The sequence below is a fragment of the Podarcis vaucheri genome (genome assembly GCF_965113315.1).
Source record: "Podarcis vaucheri genome assembly, chromosome: 9".
Classification (NCBI taxonomy): Eukaryota; Metazoa; Chordata; class Lepidosauria; order Squamata; family Lacertidae; genus Podarcis; species Podarcis vaucheri.
In genome coordinates, this window is record NC_138767.1 from 81,399,437 (window position 1) to 81,418,799 (window position 19,363).

The window sequence follows — 19,363 nt, forward strand, 5'->3', positions numbered from 1 at the left end:
TGAGGATCTCTCCCTCATTACAGTCGATCAGGTATATGAAGACGAGCAGCAAAGTCAGTCCTCAGGGAATGTGCAGGCGACCTTGGAACGGACAGCTCACGGAAGAACCCCGACCAAACCCAAGAGGAGGCGTGTAGTGGTGATAGGAGATTCCCTACTGAGGGGAACAGAAGCAGTGATCTGTGGGCCTGACAAGATGTCTCGGGAAGTGTGCTGTCTCCCCGGGGCTAAGATCCAAGATGTAACTGAACGACTGCAAGGAATCATAAAACCCACTGACAAATACCCCTTCCTCTTGGTTCATGTGGGAACCAATGACACTGCAAGCAATAGCCTCCAGAAGATCAAAAGAGACTACGAGGCTCTCGGCAGGAAATTGAAGCAACTAAATGCACAAATTGTCATCTCATCTGTCCTCCCAGTTGAACGACGTGGCCCAGGGAGAGAGGGGAAAATAGTGGAAGTGAACAGCTGGCTCCGCAAATGGTGTAAACAGGAACGGTTTGGATTCTTAGATCACGGACTGCAGTTTCTTGAAGATGGATTTCTGGCAAGTGATGGGCTGCACCTCACAACGGTTGGGAGAAATGTTTTTGCCAAAAATCTCAGAAACCTCATCAGGAGGGCTTTAAACTGACTAATGTGGGGGAGGGAGACAGTGCTCCTGAAGGTAGGAGTCTATCAATTAATGAAGATGATCATCCAAATGTCATAGACCAAATGGAGCAAACAGCACGCGGACCTAGTGGTGGGAGGAAAAAATCCTTAAATAAGAGACACGGGGGAATGATTAATGGACTTCAATGTCTGTACACTAATGCACAAAGCATGGGAAATAAACAAGATGAGCTTGAGCTCTTGGTACAGCAAACTAAATATGACATAATAGGCATCACTGAAACCTGGTGGGATAAGTCCCACGATTGGAATGTAATAATGGGGGGATACAATCTATTTCAGAGAAACAGACCAGACAAGAAAGGAGGAGGAGTGGCGTTATATGTCAGGGATGTGTATACCTGTGAAGAGATCCAAGATTTAGATCCTCAAAGCCAAAGTGAGAGCATTTGGGTCAAAATTAAGGGAGAGAAGAATAACAGAGACCTCACTGTGGGAGTTTACTATAGATCCCCAAGCCAAATGGAGGACATAGATGATGCCTTCCTGGAACAGATGGCCAAGCATGCAAAAGGAAGGGAGATAGTAGTAATGGGGGACTTCAATTACCCGGACATTTGTTGGACGTCAAACTCAGCCAAGAGCATAAGGTCAAACAGATTCCTCACTGGCCTTGCAGACAACTTCATTGTCCAGAAAGTGGGAGAAGCAACAAGAGGAACAGCCATTTTAGATCTGGTCCTAGCCAATGTTGATGACCTGGTTAGTGGGGTAGAAGTGGAAGGATCATTAGGCGTGAGTGATCATGCTCTTCTGAAGTTTACTATACAGCAGAAAGGAGCAGCCAAGCATACTAGGACTCAATTTCTTGACTTTAAGAAAGCCGACTTCATAAAACTTAGGGAAGTGCTGGGTGAGATCCCATGGACAACAATACTAAAAGGAAAGGGAGTTCATGATGGCTGGGAGTTTGTTAAGAGGGAGATACTAAAAGCACAACGTCAGGCAATACCAATGAGACGGAAACATGGAAGGTGCCTAAAGAAGCCAGGGTGGCTATCTAAAGAACTTTTAACTGAATTAAGATTAAAAAAGGATGTGTACAAAAAATGGAAAAGGGGGGAAACCACCAAAGAGGAATTCAAACAAATAGCCAGCATGTGTAGACACAAAGTCAGAAAAGCTAAAGCACAGAATGAACTCAGGCTTGCTAGAGAGGTTAAAAGCAACAAAAAAGGCTTTTATGGGTATGTTCGTAGCAAAAGGAAGAACAAAGAAACAATGGGGTCACTCAGAGGAGAAGATGGTGAAATGCAAACAGGGGACACAGAAAGGGCTGAACTACTCAATGCCTTCTTTGCCTCAGTCTTCTCCGATAAAGAAAACAATGCCCGACCTGAAGAATTTGGAGCAAATGATTCAGCAAAGGAAACACAGCCCAGAATAACTAAGGAGATAGTACAAGAATATTTGGCTAGTTTAGATGTATTCAAGTCTCCAGGGCCAGATGAACTGCATCCAAGAGTATTAAAAGAACTGGCAGATGTGATCTCAGAACCACTGGCAGTCATCTTTGAAAATTCCTGGAGAACAGGCGAAGTCCCGGCAGACTGGAGGAGGGCAAATGTTGTCCCTATTTTCAAAAAGGGGAAAAGAGAGGACCCAAATAATTACCGCCCAGTCAGTCTGACATCAATAGCAGGGAAGATTCTGGAGCAGATCATTAAGCAAACAGTCTGTGAGCACCTAGAAAGGAATGCTGTGATCACCAATAGTCAGCATGGATTTCTGAAAAATAAGTCATGTCAGACTAACCTGATCTCGTTTTTTGACAGAATTACAAGCCTGGTAGATGAAGGGAACACAGTGGATGTAGCCTACCTTGATTTCAGCAAGGCATTTGACAAGGTGCCCCATGATATTCTTGTAAAGAAGCTGGTAAAATGCGGTCTTGACTATGCTACCACTCAGTGGATTTGTAACTGGCTGACTGACCGAACCCAAAGGGTGCTCATCAATGGTTCCTCTTCATCCTGGAGAAGAGTGACTAGTGGGGTGCCACAGGGTTCTGTCTTGGGCCCGGTCTTATTCAACATCTTTATCAACGACTTGGATGATGGACTCAAGGGCATCCTGATCAAATTTGCAGATGACACCAAACTGGGAGGGGTGGCTAACACCATATGTCAGGAGTGCTCTGATGGTGTTTCCTGCTTGGCAGGGGGTTGGACTCGATGGCCCTTGTGGTCTCTTCCAACTCTATGATTCTATGATTCTAGAACAGACTTCCGGAACGGATTAAGTTTGGGAACCAAGATACCACTGTATTTATCCTAACTGGCTATAGATCAGTTAGGCAATGCCCCACCACTCATGATGCTGACTCATACCGCCTGAGTCAGCATTTCCACTTCACACAGTGTTAATAAATAGATTCCCAAAAACTTTGTGGCATTATCATTAATGGAAATGGCTGTCTAATGAATTGTAAACATGATGTGTACATTTATTTAGCAGCCTTTAAATTTCTCACTTTTGGAAATATATAGCAAGGTGCATAAACTGTCAAGTGAAACCTTTATCTATTTTTACCTGAGAATTTCCTTTGGAATATTAGGTGGTGAAGAATGGCTCTTTTCTTCCAATACCTCTGAAGACTTCTCCCTCTTGTCTCTTTCGGATACCACAACTTCAACTGCTGGCTCTACTTCAGTCTTGTTTCGATCAAATTTTGCCTCCATCTTTGCTTGTTCACATTTAAACATAAACACAATTGAGGGTTTCTCACTTGAATCTGATTTGGACTCACTGAACCAATTATGCCGTTGAACAGGAGGAGGTGGAAGCATATGAATGACAGTTCCATCAAGACCCACCAGTTTCCCCTTTTCTCTTTCTCTCTCTTCCTCATCATCAGTCTTTCTGCGACGAAAGAAGCTCTTAAATGATATCCAACGCTTGGGCTTTGCATCAACAGCTCGTCTACCTTCGGAATGCAATACTGATTCAGCCTCTGTTGATCTTATGGGGCTTGTGGGTTTGGTCCAATTGCTGAAATGTCTTTGCAACACTTTGCTGGCATGATATGGTGAAGACGTGGAACGAGGAGGAGGAAATGGGGGAGTCTGTTCAGTTTTGGGATTTGTGGTATTCTGGGAGGCAGCCACTGGCTTTGAGGAATAGGCAACTAGTGACTTGGACAGGGTTTCCTTAGGCACCATTTCTGTGGAATTTCCTGCTTCACTCTCAGGACTCGACTGTGTGGTAAAGAGAGATTTGGGCCGCACTGGGACACTTTCACCTGTGTCTGCATCAGGAGGCAGAGAATACAATTCTTCCGCACTGCAAGACTTGGGTCCAGTCTGAGGTACTTCTGGGGGAGACTGTGGAGGCTGGATAGAAGCCACAATTTGTGATAGTACTGTACAGGCATTTTCCCTACTTCCACTACATATCTCCTGTGTCTCTTCTGTTTTGGCCACAGGATCATGAAGAGTACTTGGTATTTTTGTTGGGGAGCTGTGATCAGAGCTTTTGGATGAAGTCAGACCTTTGCCAAGACAGCTGTTGAACTCCTGAACCTTCTGAGCCACAGAGCCCAGTCTTCTCTCAGAGCTATTAGTTAACCCTTTAGCCTGGGAGAGTTCAGTAGATTTGCTAGTTATGTTTTTCAGAGCGGCATTTTCTGTTTCTATTTCTTCATATGTGTGGCTGATGACACTTGTGGTTTTATCTTTTACAGAGAGCTCTCCACTAGTCCCTAGAAAACTTTTATAGATTGCTAAATTGTCATATGCATTGGGATTGATTACAATAGGAACTTTGATTGCATTCTTACAACTTCTAGCATACGTTGGCTCATCATGAATAATGATTGGGAAGGGTGGCATGCCAGCATTATTGTAACTATTGAATTTTATTTCAGACAGGTTAGGAGATTTAACAGGGATTGTTTTTGTAGAAATATTGGTTGATGTAGGTGAAGCAGGAGCAGATTTGTGAATGTTCTTCCTCAAAGGTACAGAAGGTCCTGGTGTGTTGGGAATTAATTCCACTTTAGGAATCTTTTGCCGTGGGCTTGTACTGGAAGTCCAAACTTCCTGGTATCTGACTGCACTAGATTTTTTAAGATTGGTGTTCACTTGCCCAGATGATACAGAATGAGGCGCAACCTTTGTACTTAGAGTATCGTGTGAATTTGGATTAGATAGGGTACTTTTTGAATCACAGCTTCTCGTTCGATTCTCTGTACATTCATGGGTCATGGCTGCTGATACATCCACAACGGTGTATGGCTTGCACATGGGTTGCTCCATGTTTACTACCCTGTAAGGTTTTGCTTGTTCTTCAACGGGGAGTAAGCTTGCAGCTGGTGCTTGACTTGGCATACCTGAAGGACTACAGCATTCTGGCTTATCACTTTGAACAGCAATCTTGCCATCCTTTTCTTCCAACCTAAGGGCAAGCACAGCCTTATGAGTCTCCAAAGTTTTGGTAGCAATTTGAGGGTTTTTAGTTACAACTGTCAATTGCTGATCATCACAAAAGCTTTTATATTCTTCCTCAATTAATTTGATATCTTTAGGAGTGCTAGGAGATAATCCACCATTGCAGAGCTTTTGAGAAGAACTGCTTGCTGTCCCAGAGCGAGACTCTTCAGTCAAAGAAGAGTCAGGAGACATGGAATCAGATGACACCATGCTTTGCATGCTTGCTTGCCCATAAAGAATCACAGTGTCATCTCCATAACCATTCAAAATTTCATCATAGCTATCATCATAGTCCACAGCACAAATCCTCTGGAGAGACTTGTTCCTTAAAGGCACTGTGTTCCATTTTTTGTCAACACAAAATCGGACAGGTGATAGCGTATTAGCCCTAAAGTTAGCAAAGCGTGGCTGTCCCCTCATGCGAATTTCCATTGCCAGCAGCTCTTCATCACTTTCATCCCAGCTCTCATGGTCTTCATGCATATTGCCAAAAAGCAGATCATCCTCACTCTCATCCTCACTGGAGAATTCTGGGTAACAGAAACGACCACCTTCATTACTTATTACATCAGTGCTTCCACTCAGAACAACATGCTTATTTTGCGAATCCTTCATGGCACCCAACATGCAACTTGGAGGGACCTTTCTTTCTAATGACTTTTTATAGCAATTGTTTATTCTTCCCAAGAATGCTTCCCTTGAATTAATTTCATTTCCTGTTAGAGAAGACGACGTGTCCAAGCCTGCAATTTCCTTCAACATTTCTGTCAGTCCATTATTGTTGCTTGGAGCTTTACCTACACCATCACTATTCCCATAAGGCCTATGAACATGACCATAACCTTCAATTTCTTCTTCATTATTATTATTGTTATGTGGTGTTTTTTTCAAGACAGTCCTATTTTGGTTCCAGCCTGCAATTGGCTTGTTCTCGCAAAGATCTTGTGGGCTGACCTCGCCACATATACCCTGTCCATCTACTGTCATCATGGTGGGTTTCACAGCTATAGTGGGTTTTTTTGCCACAGGAGGTCGAAAATTTCCTGTATTTTTAGTACGTTGGTTGTTGCTGTGACTTGCATTGATTTTCAGATTGGTAGAGACGAGAGGTTTTTCAGAAGCTGGAGGCAGTTGGTGCAAGTTTTTTGGCTTGAAGCAGTTTTTACATTCACCAGGTTTCCAGACATGTTCAGTGAATGCATTGCAAGCAGACATTTTCCCAGGGCTAAGCACCTGACTCTCAGAAGTTGTTCAATGCATGGTAAGATCATTTATTTGTTATCTTGCTTGTTCATCTTGTCTGTGTAATCAAATCCTGGTCATCCTAAAAAAGAAGAAAAAATGGTCATAAATGATCAATGAGAAGTTAGTTCCTACTCAAGAGGTTATGTCTCCTAACCTGTAGAAGAAGGAACTTCAGAAGTTCTATTTACCCTTCCATGTTTCACCCAAACTTACTTCAGAGGGTTATTGTGAGATGAAACAGGTATACAGAGAACCCAGAGAAAGGGCAGGATAAAAAAATGTGTTTTAATATAGGAACAAACCATCACTTTATCAGCCTTCCCTAACCTGACATGACCATGGAATACATAATCCCAGCAAGAAGTACGATTTGATAAACTAACACTAGTTAGTTAGTTAGCCTATAGTGCAGATGGTGCTTTAAAGTAGTCACTACTTTAAAGTAGTTACTGTACCACTTTAAACAGTTATGGCTTCCCACAAAGAATCCTGGGAGCTGTAGTTTGTTAAGGCTTCTGAGAGTTGTTAGGAAACATCTACTCCCCTCTAGGAGCTATAATTTTCAGAGTTGCTTAAGTCAGTCCCTCCTTCCTAGAACTCTGAGATTTGTAGCTAAGTGACATTGTGTGTTGTGTTGTGTGCTTGCTTCAAATGCAACCACATGGAGGCTGTTCCATGTGTCAACTATCTGTATGAGGGACACCCATGTAGTACCAGTGATTTTCAACCAAATCATTGTCTCCTCTCACTTTGCTTCTGATCACATGATTAAAAATGCTGAAACTACATAAGAAGCTGTTTATACAAATATATATTGGATGGAGCAGTCTACAAGCAAATTGTCTTTTAAGCAGCTGCTCACAAAGCAAGCTGCCTTAGAGAATAGTCAATCTGAAAATTAACTGCAATTTGTTTTTGTAATGACTAACCTCCAAGGAAAAAACCAAACATCAACTTATTTACGTCTAGAATTGTGTGGAAAAACAGAAATCTGTTTGATTGATTTGAATGAATATCACTTGAGCAGAGAAACTTTATTTATTTAGTGAAAAAACTATTCTGATGTTGATTTAGTGGCTGTCTCCTTGTGTGTGGATGTTACGGAATGCACACAAATTTACTGTAAATTGACAACTACATTACTAAATTGGATTTCACAAAATACAATACTGTTCAGAATATAATGGCAGTTGGCCTTTATCACACTGTGGCATGCAGCAAGTACAGGTAATGAAATCAGGTACTTATCTGTCACTCTTATAGTAAGTGATACTGTTAATTTTTATACTCAATAGGTAACCACTCCTACCAAACACCAGATGGAGCTGCAGTATAACACAAGATGAATGTGGTGGTTCCCTCACTGCAAGAAGTGAAGCTACAGAGAACCAGGCAGAGGGCCTTCCTGGCAGTGGCACCCTCCCTGTGGAACGCCCTCCCATCAGATGTCAGGGAGATAAAGAACTACACAACTTTTAGAAGATATCTGAAGGCAGCCCTGTATCAGGAAGCCCTTTAATGTGTAATGTGCTGGAAGCCACCCAGAGTGGCTGGGGCAACCCAGCCAGATGGGCAGAGTAGTAGTAATAATAATAATAATATTAAATAATAGTAATAGTAGTAGTAGTAGTGGTAATAATAATAATAATAATATTAAATAATAGTAGTAGTGGTGGTAATAATAATAATAATAATAATAATAATAATATCACATGCAAGCCTTGGTTCACTATTTCATAAACAATCTTATAAGACAGTAGAACATGCATACTACTTTTATCTGTTGCATACAAGATAATATTGCACACAATTACTGTATAAAACAATATGAATATAAGGTAGACAAGTATGTTCTATATATTCTTGCTTCAAAAGTTTAAATTTAAGAAATTGCTTCCCAAAATATTGAAGATAATTAGGAAGATAGTTGAGAGAAATATTACTTTGGCTATCACCTGCTTTCAAGTAGCCATTGAAAAGCTTTTATCTGTTTAAAGCGGTGTCAGGAGACTAAAAGGTCTTAGAAAATACACTAGCATAACCACCAAAGAATTTGAGTTCACAAGGTTTTTAAAGGACTGGTTGGCTTATATGTATGTGTTCTTTGCCTTGATAAAGCAGCCTTTGCTTCAACATCTTAGAACCACTGTTTTCTACTAATCAGACTGTGGCAAAATGATGCCTTCCATTGGACTACAAATTTTAAGACAGGTGCAAAAACTTAAGTCTTTTATGATCACCACGTTAAAATAGACAAAATATGTGTATTATGAGCAATGGGGTGTGGAGAGAGTATAGGATTATTTTATTATTAGGCTTTCTGTCAGTATGCCTTTTACCATGTTTTTACTATGTTTTTATCATTGATGTTCTGTAATGTGTTTTTAATGTTGTACACTGCCCTGGGATCTTTTGATAAAGGGTGGTATATAAATTGAATAAATCATAATAAATATTAATTAGTTTATTTTTGGGCTGCTGTTTTGTTAATGTTACAATTGTTTTATAGATTATAGATGCTGCATTGATTTGTTAATCATAAGACTTTTGCTTTAATTGTGATGTTTAACTTATTTTATAGTTGTTGCTTTGTTAACAGTGTTTTTATACATTGTAATTGTTTCACTGATAATTTGTTAATTACTCTATATGATTTATGTTGTATTGGTGATGTTCTATTATGTTCTGTCATGTTACTGTTATTTATTATTTGTAAATTGCTTTGGGATTCATTTGAATGAAAAGCGGCTTAGAAATATAATAAATCGGATCAAACTGCTTTCTCATGTCTAGGTGCCAAACAGTACTAAATGAATTGAGACAGACAGGAGAGAGGACTTAAAATCAGAGTCAGTTTGTGGGATGAATACTTTTCATGAACACCCTTTGTTATTCATTAGGTGCCCTAATTTCATGGTGCTGATAGAATATTTCAAAGTGCTTTAGTTTTATAGCATTAAAAAAGCCTATTGGTATTATAGACAACGGAAGACACTAATGAATTAAATAACCTGAAGGCTGGCAGAGACAGCAAAAGAAATCCCTTGACAGTCCCCTTTGATGACAAACTTCCCTGTTGCTCAAAAGGGTAAAACCAGTTACAAGCAAGCAAGCAAGTACACAGCAAAATAAGAAATAACCTATTTGCAAACAATATCAACATGAATGTGGTCAAATTGTAATAATGCACTGCACAAAGTATAAGGATAGGTGTGTAGAGAACAAAAATTTAAAATTCTTTCGTTGGGTTATTGGACCTTTCAGTGCATTAATTTGTGAAAGTTTTTTGTGTAGATTTTATTAACTCTAATGTAGGAAAATGTAGTCTTCCGAGACAAGAGTGACCTATGGTTTTGAATACCAAAAAAAAAAGTAAGATTGAGGAAAAAGTGAATACTGATATTTTAACTTCTTCCTGTGATACTAAAGACATCAAGGCAAAAGCTAGGGGGGAAATAGCTACATTATATCCAGGACACACACACACACACACACACGGAGAGAGGGGGGGGGGAGAGAGAGAGAGAGAGAGAGAGAGAGAGAGAGAGAGAGAGGGGAAGCCTGAAATCTCCACTTGCTTACAAGCACAGATAGGTAGCCGTGTTGGTCTGCCATAGTCAAAATAAAAAAATTCCTTCCAGTAGCACCTTAGCTGGTCTTTAAGGTGTTACTGGAAGGAATTTTTTTATTTTGCTTACAAGCAATTTCTTATGTTCACTTCTCTTGGTATTAACAATTTGTCTAATGAAAGAGATACATGCAGCCTCTTTTTTCTTTTATGTATTTCAGGCACTATTTCTTTGCTCTGGCAGGTCCTCTTCAGATGTGTGCTGCCTGAATCACAATGAAGACCTCCTACACTAATACTTTATACCAACATAATCCAGTTAAAAGGAACTTAATTGGTGTGCACTATTCCCTGCAATTTCAGCATTCTAAAAATGAATAGTCTCCATAAGTACCAGATGGTGACATGCACTAATTAATCAGGCCAGCTCAATGAATGAGCCTATTAAAATGAATGTACCTATTAGGCATGTGTTTTCAATGCTCTCTGCTGCAAAAGCCTCCCTTTAAATGAATGCCTGATTCATTTAGTGAGCAATATAGACAAGTGTGTGCTACAGTCATCTGAGTGTGCAATGGCGCCAGCCTATCAACTGCCTTTATATCATTAGATGCTTCGTGTCAAAGCATGGTTTATGTTGTTTTTCTTCTACTGGGAATGTGGAACACTTATCGTTTCACCTGTTTGGGAGGAGTTTGCCCACTATCAGCATGCTCCAGAATGTGCTGCAGGCACCACAGCTCAACCCTGACAGCTCTTCATAGAGCTAAGCTAATAATTATTTCACAGCAATAGGAGGCAATTGTGAGAGTTTTGCCTTTCATCAGCACTTCTAAGAAAAAGAGAAACCAAACTATGTTTCACCATACTGCATTCAGGCCACTACAAAATAATCAATTAAGATTTGCCCATAGAAAAAGCAAATATTGTAAGAATGTATAAATCACAAAAGGGTGCATAAATGTAAACGTCCTTGACAAATCTTCTCAATACCTAATTTATACTACATGCATTTCATTCTATGATCCACTTGCCTTCTATCAACAAACACTTTGGGTGTTACCTACAGAAGCTTTGTGAAAATTGTTTTCCATGCTTGCAGATGTTGTTGAAACCAAAGGGTACTTGTGTTTCCAAAAATGACCACATTCAGGAGCTCTCCAGATTGACTGAGAACAATGTGCCTTGATATGCTCAGGTGTTTTAATAAAGAATAAATGATTGCATGGGCCACAAATCACTCCAGAAAATCACTGACATGAATATAAATATAGAATATGCGAGGGTGAAGGGAATATAACTCATGTTGATGCCTCTGAAATAAGCTACTACATTTATTCCTATGCAGTGTTCCAAGTGGGGAAAATGTCTAAATGCATCTCATAGGAGCCTTCTCTTTATAAAATTCATTGAATAATTTCTACATTCCTATGGCTAGAGCAGGCAGTACTTTGGGTGATATCCAACTTAACTGGTCTACTCTGAGTATGACTAATGTTAGGTATCACCCTTTGTATTTAAATGCTATTTACACACATCAGTAAGTGTCATACTAAGTTGTTATATATTGTTAACTAAACTAACATACAGTACATAAACTATTACAATTTCTTCCATTGCTTCTGTTATAAAACTGAGCTATAAATAGTTATAACTATTGCAGAGAGCAAGAAGAACCAGTGAATTACTTCTTTTTAGATTATTAATAAAGGCTAACATTAAGTGAATGGGACACGAGTGGCGCTGTGGTCTATACCATAGAGCCTAGGGCTTGCTGATCAGAAGGCTGGCGGTTCGAATCCCCACGACGGGGTGAGCTCCCATTGCTCGATCCCAGCTCCTGCCAACCTAGCAGTTCGAAAGCACGTCAAAGTGCAAATAGATAAATAGGTACCGCTCCAGTGGGAAGGTAAACGGTGTTTCTGTGCGCTGCTCTGGTTCGCCGGAAGCGGCTTAGTCATGCTGGCCACATGACCCGGAAGCTGTATGCCGGCTCCCTCGGTCAATAAAGCGAGATGAGCGCCACAACCCCAGAGCCGTCCGCGACTGGACCTAACAGTCAGGGATCCCTTTACTTTTACGTAACATCAAGTAAAGTGGTAGGAATAGGAAAATGAAAATGGTAGAAATAAATCTCTCTTTAAAAGACAACAATGGAAAGCTAGCTAATTCAGGTAATGCAATGGAGATGAGGGACACAGTCCAGTGGTAGAGAAATGCTTTGCATATATAATGTTCAGGATTCAATCCCTGGCATCTCCAGGTGCCAAGAAAATAGCTCTGCCTGAGACCATGAATAAGCACAGCCAGTTGGGATAGACAAGACTGGGGGAGATGGGCCAATGATCTTACAGCACAAGGCAGCTTCATGTTTCAAGAGGACCTCTTCTTACAGACGGGGGAAATCCATTACAGAATGGAAGCAGAGAGAGATGAAAGGAGGATTGTTGCTTATCATAGAGGTGTAAAGGCCCAGTGGGGGAAATTGAAAATATTCAGAGGGAAGTTTGTTCTTTCCCCCTTCAAAACCTTTGTCTTTTTCCAGGAAAAGAATATGTATTATGAAATGTGAAAGAGCAGAGAAGCTTGTTTCAGTCTACACAAACCTTCAATTTTTAGAAGTCCATGATAAATATTATGACAAATACGAAAAAGTTAAATAGTTCAGAAAAGAAGAATGATTAAATTTCATGTAACATTCATTGTCTCTCCCCTGCCACACTTTTTCTCTGAATATTTCATGTCTGCTTGATACTGAAAGACTGAAAATTAAAGTTTTCAATATTCATAACACCATATTTTTTGCTCCATAAGACGCACCTGACCATAAGACGCACCTAGTTTTTAGAGGAGGAAAACAAGAAAAAAATATTCTGAATCAAATGTTGTACTAAACTATTTAATAACCTACTGGTGTATCATAATAATATTTCAACCATGTAAAGTGAACAGCAGTCAACAGTGGCATTAAGAACCATCACTGTCATTAACAAATGAAGAAACTTTTAGAAGACATCTGAAGGCAGCCCTGTTTAGGGAAGCTTTTAATGTTTAATAGGTTATTGTATTTTATTGTTCTGTTGGAAGCTGCCCAGAGTGGCTGGGGAAACCCAACCAGATGGGCTGGGTATAAATAATAATAATAAAAATAATAAAAATAATTTATCCCCTAGTAAGGGGGGCAGGCAATGGAAATATATGAACTTCCCATGTTGAGTCCCTTAGATCATAGAATCATAGAATCATAGAATCATAGAGTTGGAAGAGACCACAAGGGCCATCGAGTCCAACCCCCTGCCAAGCAGGAAACACCATCAGAGCACTCCTGACATATGGTTGTCAAGCCTCTGCTTAAAGACCTCCAAAGTAGGAGACTCCACCACACTCCTTGGCAGCAAATTCCACTGTCGAACAGCTCTTACTGTCAGGAAGTTCTTCCTAATGTTTAGGTGGAATCTTCTTTCTTGTAGTTTGGATCCATTGCTCCGTGTCCGCTTCTCTGGAGCAGCAGAAAACAACCTTTCTCCCTCCTCTATGTGACATCCTTTTATATATTTGAACATGGCTATCATATCACCCCTTAACCTCCTCTTCTCCAGACTAAACATGCCCAGCTCCCTTAGCCGTTCCTCATAAGGCATTGTTTCCAGGCCTTTGACCATTTTGGTTGCCCTCCTCTGGACACGTTCCAGTTTGTCAGTGTCCTTCTTGAATTGTGGTGCCCAGAACTGGACACAGTACTCCAGGTGTGGTCTGACCAGAGCAGAATACAGTGGCACTATTACCTCCCTTGATCTAGATGCTATACTCCTATTGATGCAGCCCAGAATTGCATTGGCTTTTTTAGCTGCCGCGTCACACTGTTGGCTCATGTCAAGTTTGTGGTCAACCAAGACTCCTAGATCCTTTTCACATGTACTGCTCTCAAGCCAGGTGTCACCCATCTTGTATTTGTGCCTCTCATTTTTTTTGCCCAAGTGCAATACTTTACATTTCTCCCTGTTAAAATTCATCTTGTTTCTTTTTGCCCAGTTCTCTAATCTGTCAAGGTCGTTTTGAAGTGTGATCCTGTCCTCTGGGGTGTTAGCCACCCCTCCCAGTTTGTTGTCATCTGCAAATTTGATCAGGATGCCCTTGAGTCCATCATCCAAGTCGTTGATAAAGATGTTGAATAAGACCGGGCCCAAGACAGAACCCTGTGGCACCCCACTAGTCACTCTTCTCCAGGATGAAGAGGAACCATTGATGAGCACCCTTTGGGTTCGGTCAGTCAGCCAGTTACAAATCCACTGAGTGGTAGCATAGTCAAGACCACATTTTACCAGCTTCTTTACAAGAATATCATGAGGCACTTTGTCAAATGCCTTGCTGAAATCAAGGTAGGCTACATCCACTGCGTTCCCTTCATCTACCAGGCTTGTAATTCTGTCAAAAAACGAGATCAGGTTAGTCTGACATGACTTATTTTTCAGAAATCCATGCTGACTATTGGTGATCACAGCATTCCTTTCTAGGTGCTCACAGACTGTTTGCTTAATGATCTGCTCCAGGATCTTCCCTGCTATTGATGTCAGACTGACTGGGCGGTAATTATTTGGGTCCTCTCTTTTCCCCTTTTTGAAAATAGGGACAACATTTGCCCTCCTCCAGTCTGCCGGGACTTCGCCTGTTCTCCAGGAATTCTCAAAGATGACTGCCAGTGGTTCTGAGATCACATCTGCCAGTTCTTTTAATACTCTTGGATGCAGTTCATCTGGCCCTGGAGACTTGAATACATCTAAACTAGCCAAATATTCTTGTACTATCTCCTTAGTTATTCTGGGCTGTGTTTCCTTTGCTGAAACATTTGCTCCAAATTCTTCAGGTCGGGCATTGTTTTCTTTATTGGAGAAGACTGAGGCAAAGAAGGCATTGAGGAGTTCAGCCCTTTCTGTGTCCCCTGTTTGCATTTCACCATCTTCTCCTCTGAGTGACCCCACTGTTTCTTTGTTCTTCCTTTTGCTATGAACATACCCATAAAAGCCTTTTTTGTTGCTTTTAACCTCTCTAGCAAGCCTGAGTTCATTCTGTGCTTTAGCTTTTCTGACTTTGTGTCTACACGTGCTGGCTATTTGTTTGAATTCCTCTTTGGTGGTTTCCCCCCTTTTCCATTTTTTGTACACATCCTTTTTTAATCTTAATTCAGTTAAAAGTTCTTTAGATAGCCACCCTGGCTTCTTTAGGCACCTTCCATGTTTCCGTCTCATTGGTATTGCCTGACGTTGTGCTTTTACTATCTCCCTCTTAACAAACTCCCAGCCATCATGAACTCCCTTTCCTTTTAGTATTGCTGTCCATGGGATCTCACCCAGCACTTCCCTAAGTTTTATGAAGTCGGCTTTCTTAAAGTCAAGAAATTGAGCCCTAGTATGCTTGGCTGCTTCTTTCCGCTGTATAGTAAACTTCAGAAGAGCATGATCACTCGCGCCTAATGATCCTTCCACATCTACCCCACTAACCAGGTCATCAACATTGGTTAGGACCAGATCTAAAATGGCTGTTCCTCTTGTTGCTTCTCCCACTTTCTGGACAATGAAGTTGTCTGCAAGGCCAGTGAGGAATCTGTTTGACCTTATGCTCTTGGCTGAGTTTGACGTCCAACAAATATCCAGGTAATTGAAGTCCCCCATTACTACTATCTCCCTTCCTTTTGCATGCTTGGCCATCTGTTCCAGGAAGGCATCATCTATGTCCTCCGTTTGGCTTGGGGATCTATAGTAAACTCCCACAATGAGGTCTCTGTTATTCTTCTCTCCCTTAATTTTGACCCAAATGCTCTCACTTTGGCTTCGAAGTTCTAAATCTTGGATCTCTTCACAGGTATACACATCCCTGACATATAACGCCACTCCTCCTCCTTTTTTGTCTGGTCTGTTTCTCTGAAATAGATTGTATCCCCCCATTATTACATTCCAATCGTGGGACTTATCCCACCAGGTTTCAGTGATGCCTATTATGTCATATTTAGTTTGCTGTACCAAGAGCTCAAGCTCATCTTGTTTATTTCCCATGCTTTGCGCATTAGTGTACAGACATTGAAGTCCATTAATCATTCCCCCGTGTCTCTTATTTAAGGATTTTTTCCTCCCACCACTAGGTCCGCGTGCTGTTTGCTCCATTTGGTCTATGACATTTGGATGATCATCTTCATTAATTGATAGACTCCTACCTTCAGGAGCACTGTCTCCCTCCCCCACATTAGTCAGTTTAAAGCCCTCCTGATGAGGTTTCTGAGATTTTTGGCAAAAACATTTCTCCCAACCGTTGTGAGGTGTAGCCCATCACTTGCCAGAAGTCCATCTTCAAGAAACTGCAGTCCGTGATCTAAGAATCCAAACCGTTCCTGTTTACACCATTTGTGAAGCCAGCTGTTCACTTCCACTATTTTCCCCTCTCTCCCTGGGCCACGTCGTTCAACTGGGAGGACAGACGAGATGACAATTTGTGCATTTAGTTGCTTCAATTTCCTGCCGAGAGCCTCGTAGTCTCTTTTGATCTTCTGGAGGCTATTGCTTGCAGTGTCATTGGTTCCCACATGAACCAAGAGTAAGGGGTATTCGTCAGTGGGTTTTATGATTCCTTGCAGTCGTTCAGTTACATCTTGGATCTTAGCCCCAGGGACTGTATGGTTGGATCAAAGGACTGTATGGTTGGCCCTACACAATTATTTTAATAAAGCCAAAAGAAGTGGGACTTTCTTCCTTTTTGTTCCTTGCCGAGAGCTCTGGGGGCTTTCATATTTGGGAGGGATGAGGGAGAAATCCGATTCAATTCCATTTAAAGTCAAACCTACCTAATTGACACCTTCATACACAACACAAGGACCAAACCACAGCCACACTTCAAATTTCCCATTTCTGCAAAGGAAGGCACTACTGTCCCAGCAAGACTAGTGGCGGAGGGAAGGTCTTGTGTGGTGGCACATCGCTTGTGGGGATGTGGGACGTCGCCCACACGAGCATCGTCCCAAGGGGGTGGTGCGCATGCGCCCATCAAAATGGGGTGGCCAAGCACGGGGGAGGAGGGATTACATGGCTCCCGCTGTGCTTGCTTTACACCCATGTAAGCGGCTCTTGTCCCGCTTTGCTGCTTTAAAGTGAGCCATGGAGGAGGGAAGGAAGGGGAGCCATGGCTCCTGTCCATCCCTCCTCCGTGCATTTGCTTCATAAGATGCACAGACATCTCCCCTTACTTTTTAGGAGGGAAAAAAGTGTATCTTATGGAGCGGAAAATATGGTAATTTTCTTTTTTTACTATACAGTGGTACCTCTGGTTACGAACTTAATTTGTTCTGGAGGTCCGTTCTTAAGCTGAAACCGTTCTTATCCTGAGGTGCGCTTTTGCTAACGGGGCCTCCAGCGTGCGATTTCCGTTTGCATCCTGGGGCAAAGTTTGCAACCAGGAGCAGCTACTTCCGGGTTAGCGGAGCTTGTAACCTGAAGCGTTTGTAACCAGATGCATTTGTAACCAGAGGTGCCAGTGTAATGCTGATGGTTTTCTCTGTTTTTATTGCCCACTCCTCATAAACTGGCAAAGCCACATAAGTGCTAGGTTCCTTCTTCAGTTCAGAAGCTTGTAGCTCCATTTGCAATTATTCTTAAAAAAAGGAAAAGAAAGAAATTCAATTCACAATTATTGTCTGAATAAACTGTACTTTAGAATGTATGAACCCCCTGCTGGATCGGGCCATTGACCCTTCTAGTCCAGCCTTCTATTCTCACAGTGGCCAACCAGATTGCCTGTGGGAAACCCTCAAACAGGACCTGAGTGCAAAGGCCTTTCCCCCCTCCTGTGGTTTCCAGCGACTGGTCTTTAGGAGGAGACTGACCATGGAGGCGGAGCAAAGCCATCATGGCTGGTAGCCATGGATAACCTCTATGTGGATTAGGTATACACAAGGACTAAAATGAGTTGCTAGGCAGTAAAGACACCCAGTTACACGTGTCTACATAGAAATGAGACCAGGCACTTCAAAGAGTGAAGAGTAAAAAGGCACTTCAATACAGCATGGCATATTCCCGTGCCCAGATATACAATTTCCTTACATAGCTTCCACGGAAATCCCTTGGAACATTTTTAAACATACTCCAGGGCACACATATTCAGCTCCTTCAAGTGCCAGCTAAGTAACTGCATGACTGACTGGGAAGATGACAAGTTTGAAAGCTAGTCACTGCTTGTTCACTGTTTGTCAGAATACTAGTGTTCCCAAAAAGGGAGCAATGATAATAGTAGTGAACACCCAATTGATTCTAGATGATAAAATCATTGATACTGAACATTAGCAGAATGTGATATATATACAAAGCCTCTTCTAAACAAAAAAGCTTGCACAATTATTCCTCACCTACTTGCAAAAAGTATCCCTGATGAGACTATCACCTGATACTGGTGGTATAATGGATGTAGCATTAGGTTTGGACGTAGGGGAACCCAAATTCAAACCCGCTTTTTGTTAAATGTACAGTGGGGCTCTTTTATAAGAGACGTTTAAGAAAGCTGCTTCTCCAAAGCAGCCTTCCCCAAGCTGTTCTACAACTCCCAGCATCACTGGCTTAGCTGGCTGAGGGTGATAGGACTTTTACAAAACATCTGCAGGGTATCAAGTCTGGGAAGGCTGCCTCCCATTGTTTATAAACAGGAAAGAAATAAAGGTATTGTCATGACCCCAAAGGCCAGCAGTGACCTGGACCCAGGCCCAGAGGCTAAGGGATCAGTGGTGCCAAGGAAGGTGGAACAGGCCCAAGAACCACAACTGAAAGAAAAATGCCCAAGACTAAGATGGCAGTAACATCTGGACTGAGACACCTCAATCCAGGTCTAGCAAAAGGCTAGCATACTTACTTCCAAAAGCCTCTCACACCACAGAGCTGGTGCAGTAGTATAGGCAGAGTGCTCCCAGGATGAGCTCTTGGAGAGAAGGAGTGCTGGGAATCCGAGCCAAATGCCTGCCCCACAAGGTCTTCTACCTTTCCAAGGAGGGCGAGGCAGGATATCAAGGCATTAAAGGCTACAGTCTGGTCTCAAGAATAGTTGGAGCAACTTGCTTACTAGGAGTGCTTGGTGATATGATGACCAGCTTACCTTGCCCTATGGTGCTCTATGAACTTCTTCTCAGAAGCAGAATGGTATATATGTACATTAGAGGAAATTAGAAACAATTACTCCTCTTCATAATAAATTCAGCTCTAGATGTTTTGCTAGTTGGCCAACTTTGCAAGACTCAAAAACCACAGAGAGGGAATGTGTCTCACTCTTAGTTATAACTTAGTTAAAACTCTTAGAAAAAACAATTGGTATTTTACTGAAAATTGCTAAACCGAAGATGGGAAGAGAGAAACTGGACTGAGTTTATTCCCTGTTCAGTAAAGCAATAACGTCCGTAATATTAGTCCTGATTTGT

At 41.5% G+C, this 19,363-nt stretch overlaps 1 protein-coding gene across 6 annotated transcripts in view; it reads right to left on the reverse strand.

Moving 5' to 3' along the window:
• Positions 1–19,363, reverse strand: part of PEAK1 (pseudopodium enriched atypical kinase 1) — a gene marked incomplete at its 5' end in the record, with an annotated part of 77,128 nt that overhangs the window by 27,492 nt on the left and 30,273 nt on the right. For 5 of the 6 annotated variants that reach the window (XM_082238387.1, XM_082238384.1, XM_082238386.1 and 2 more), the window contains one exon: positions 3,211–6,432. The exons of the other annotated variant lie outside the window; for it this stretch is intronic. In XM_082238387.1, the coding sequence (XP_082094513.1) occupies positions 3,211–6,323 (3,113 nt within the window). The remainder of the gene's footprint in view (positions 1–3,210; positions 6,433–19,363) is intronic. 6 annotated transcript variants of the gene reach the window in all.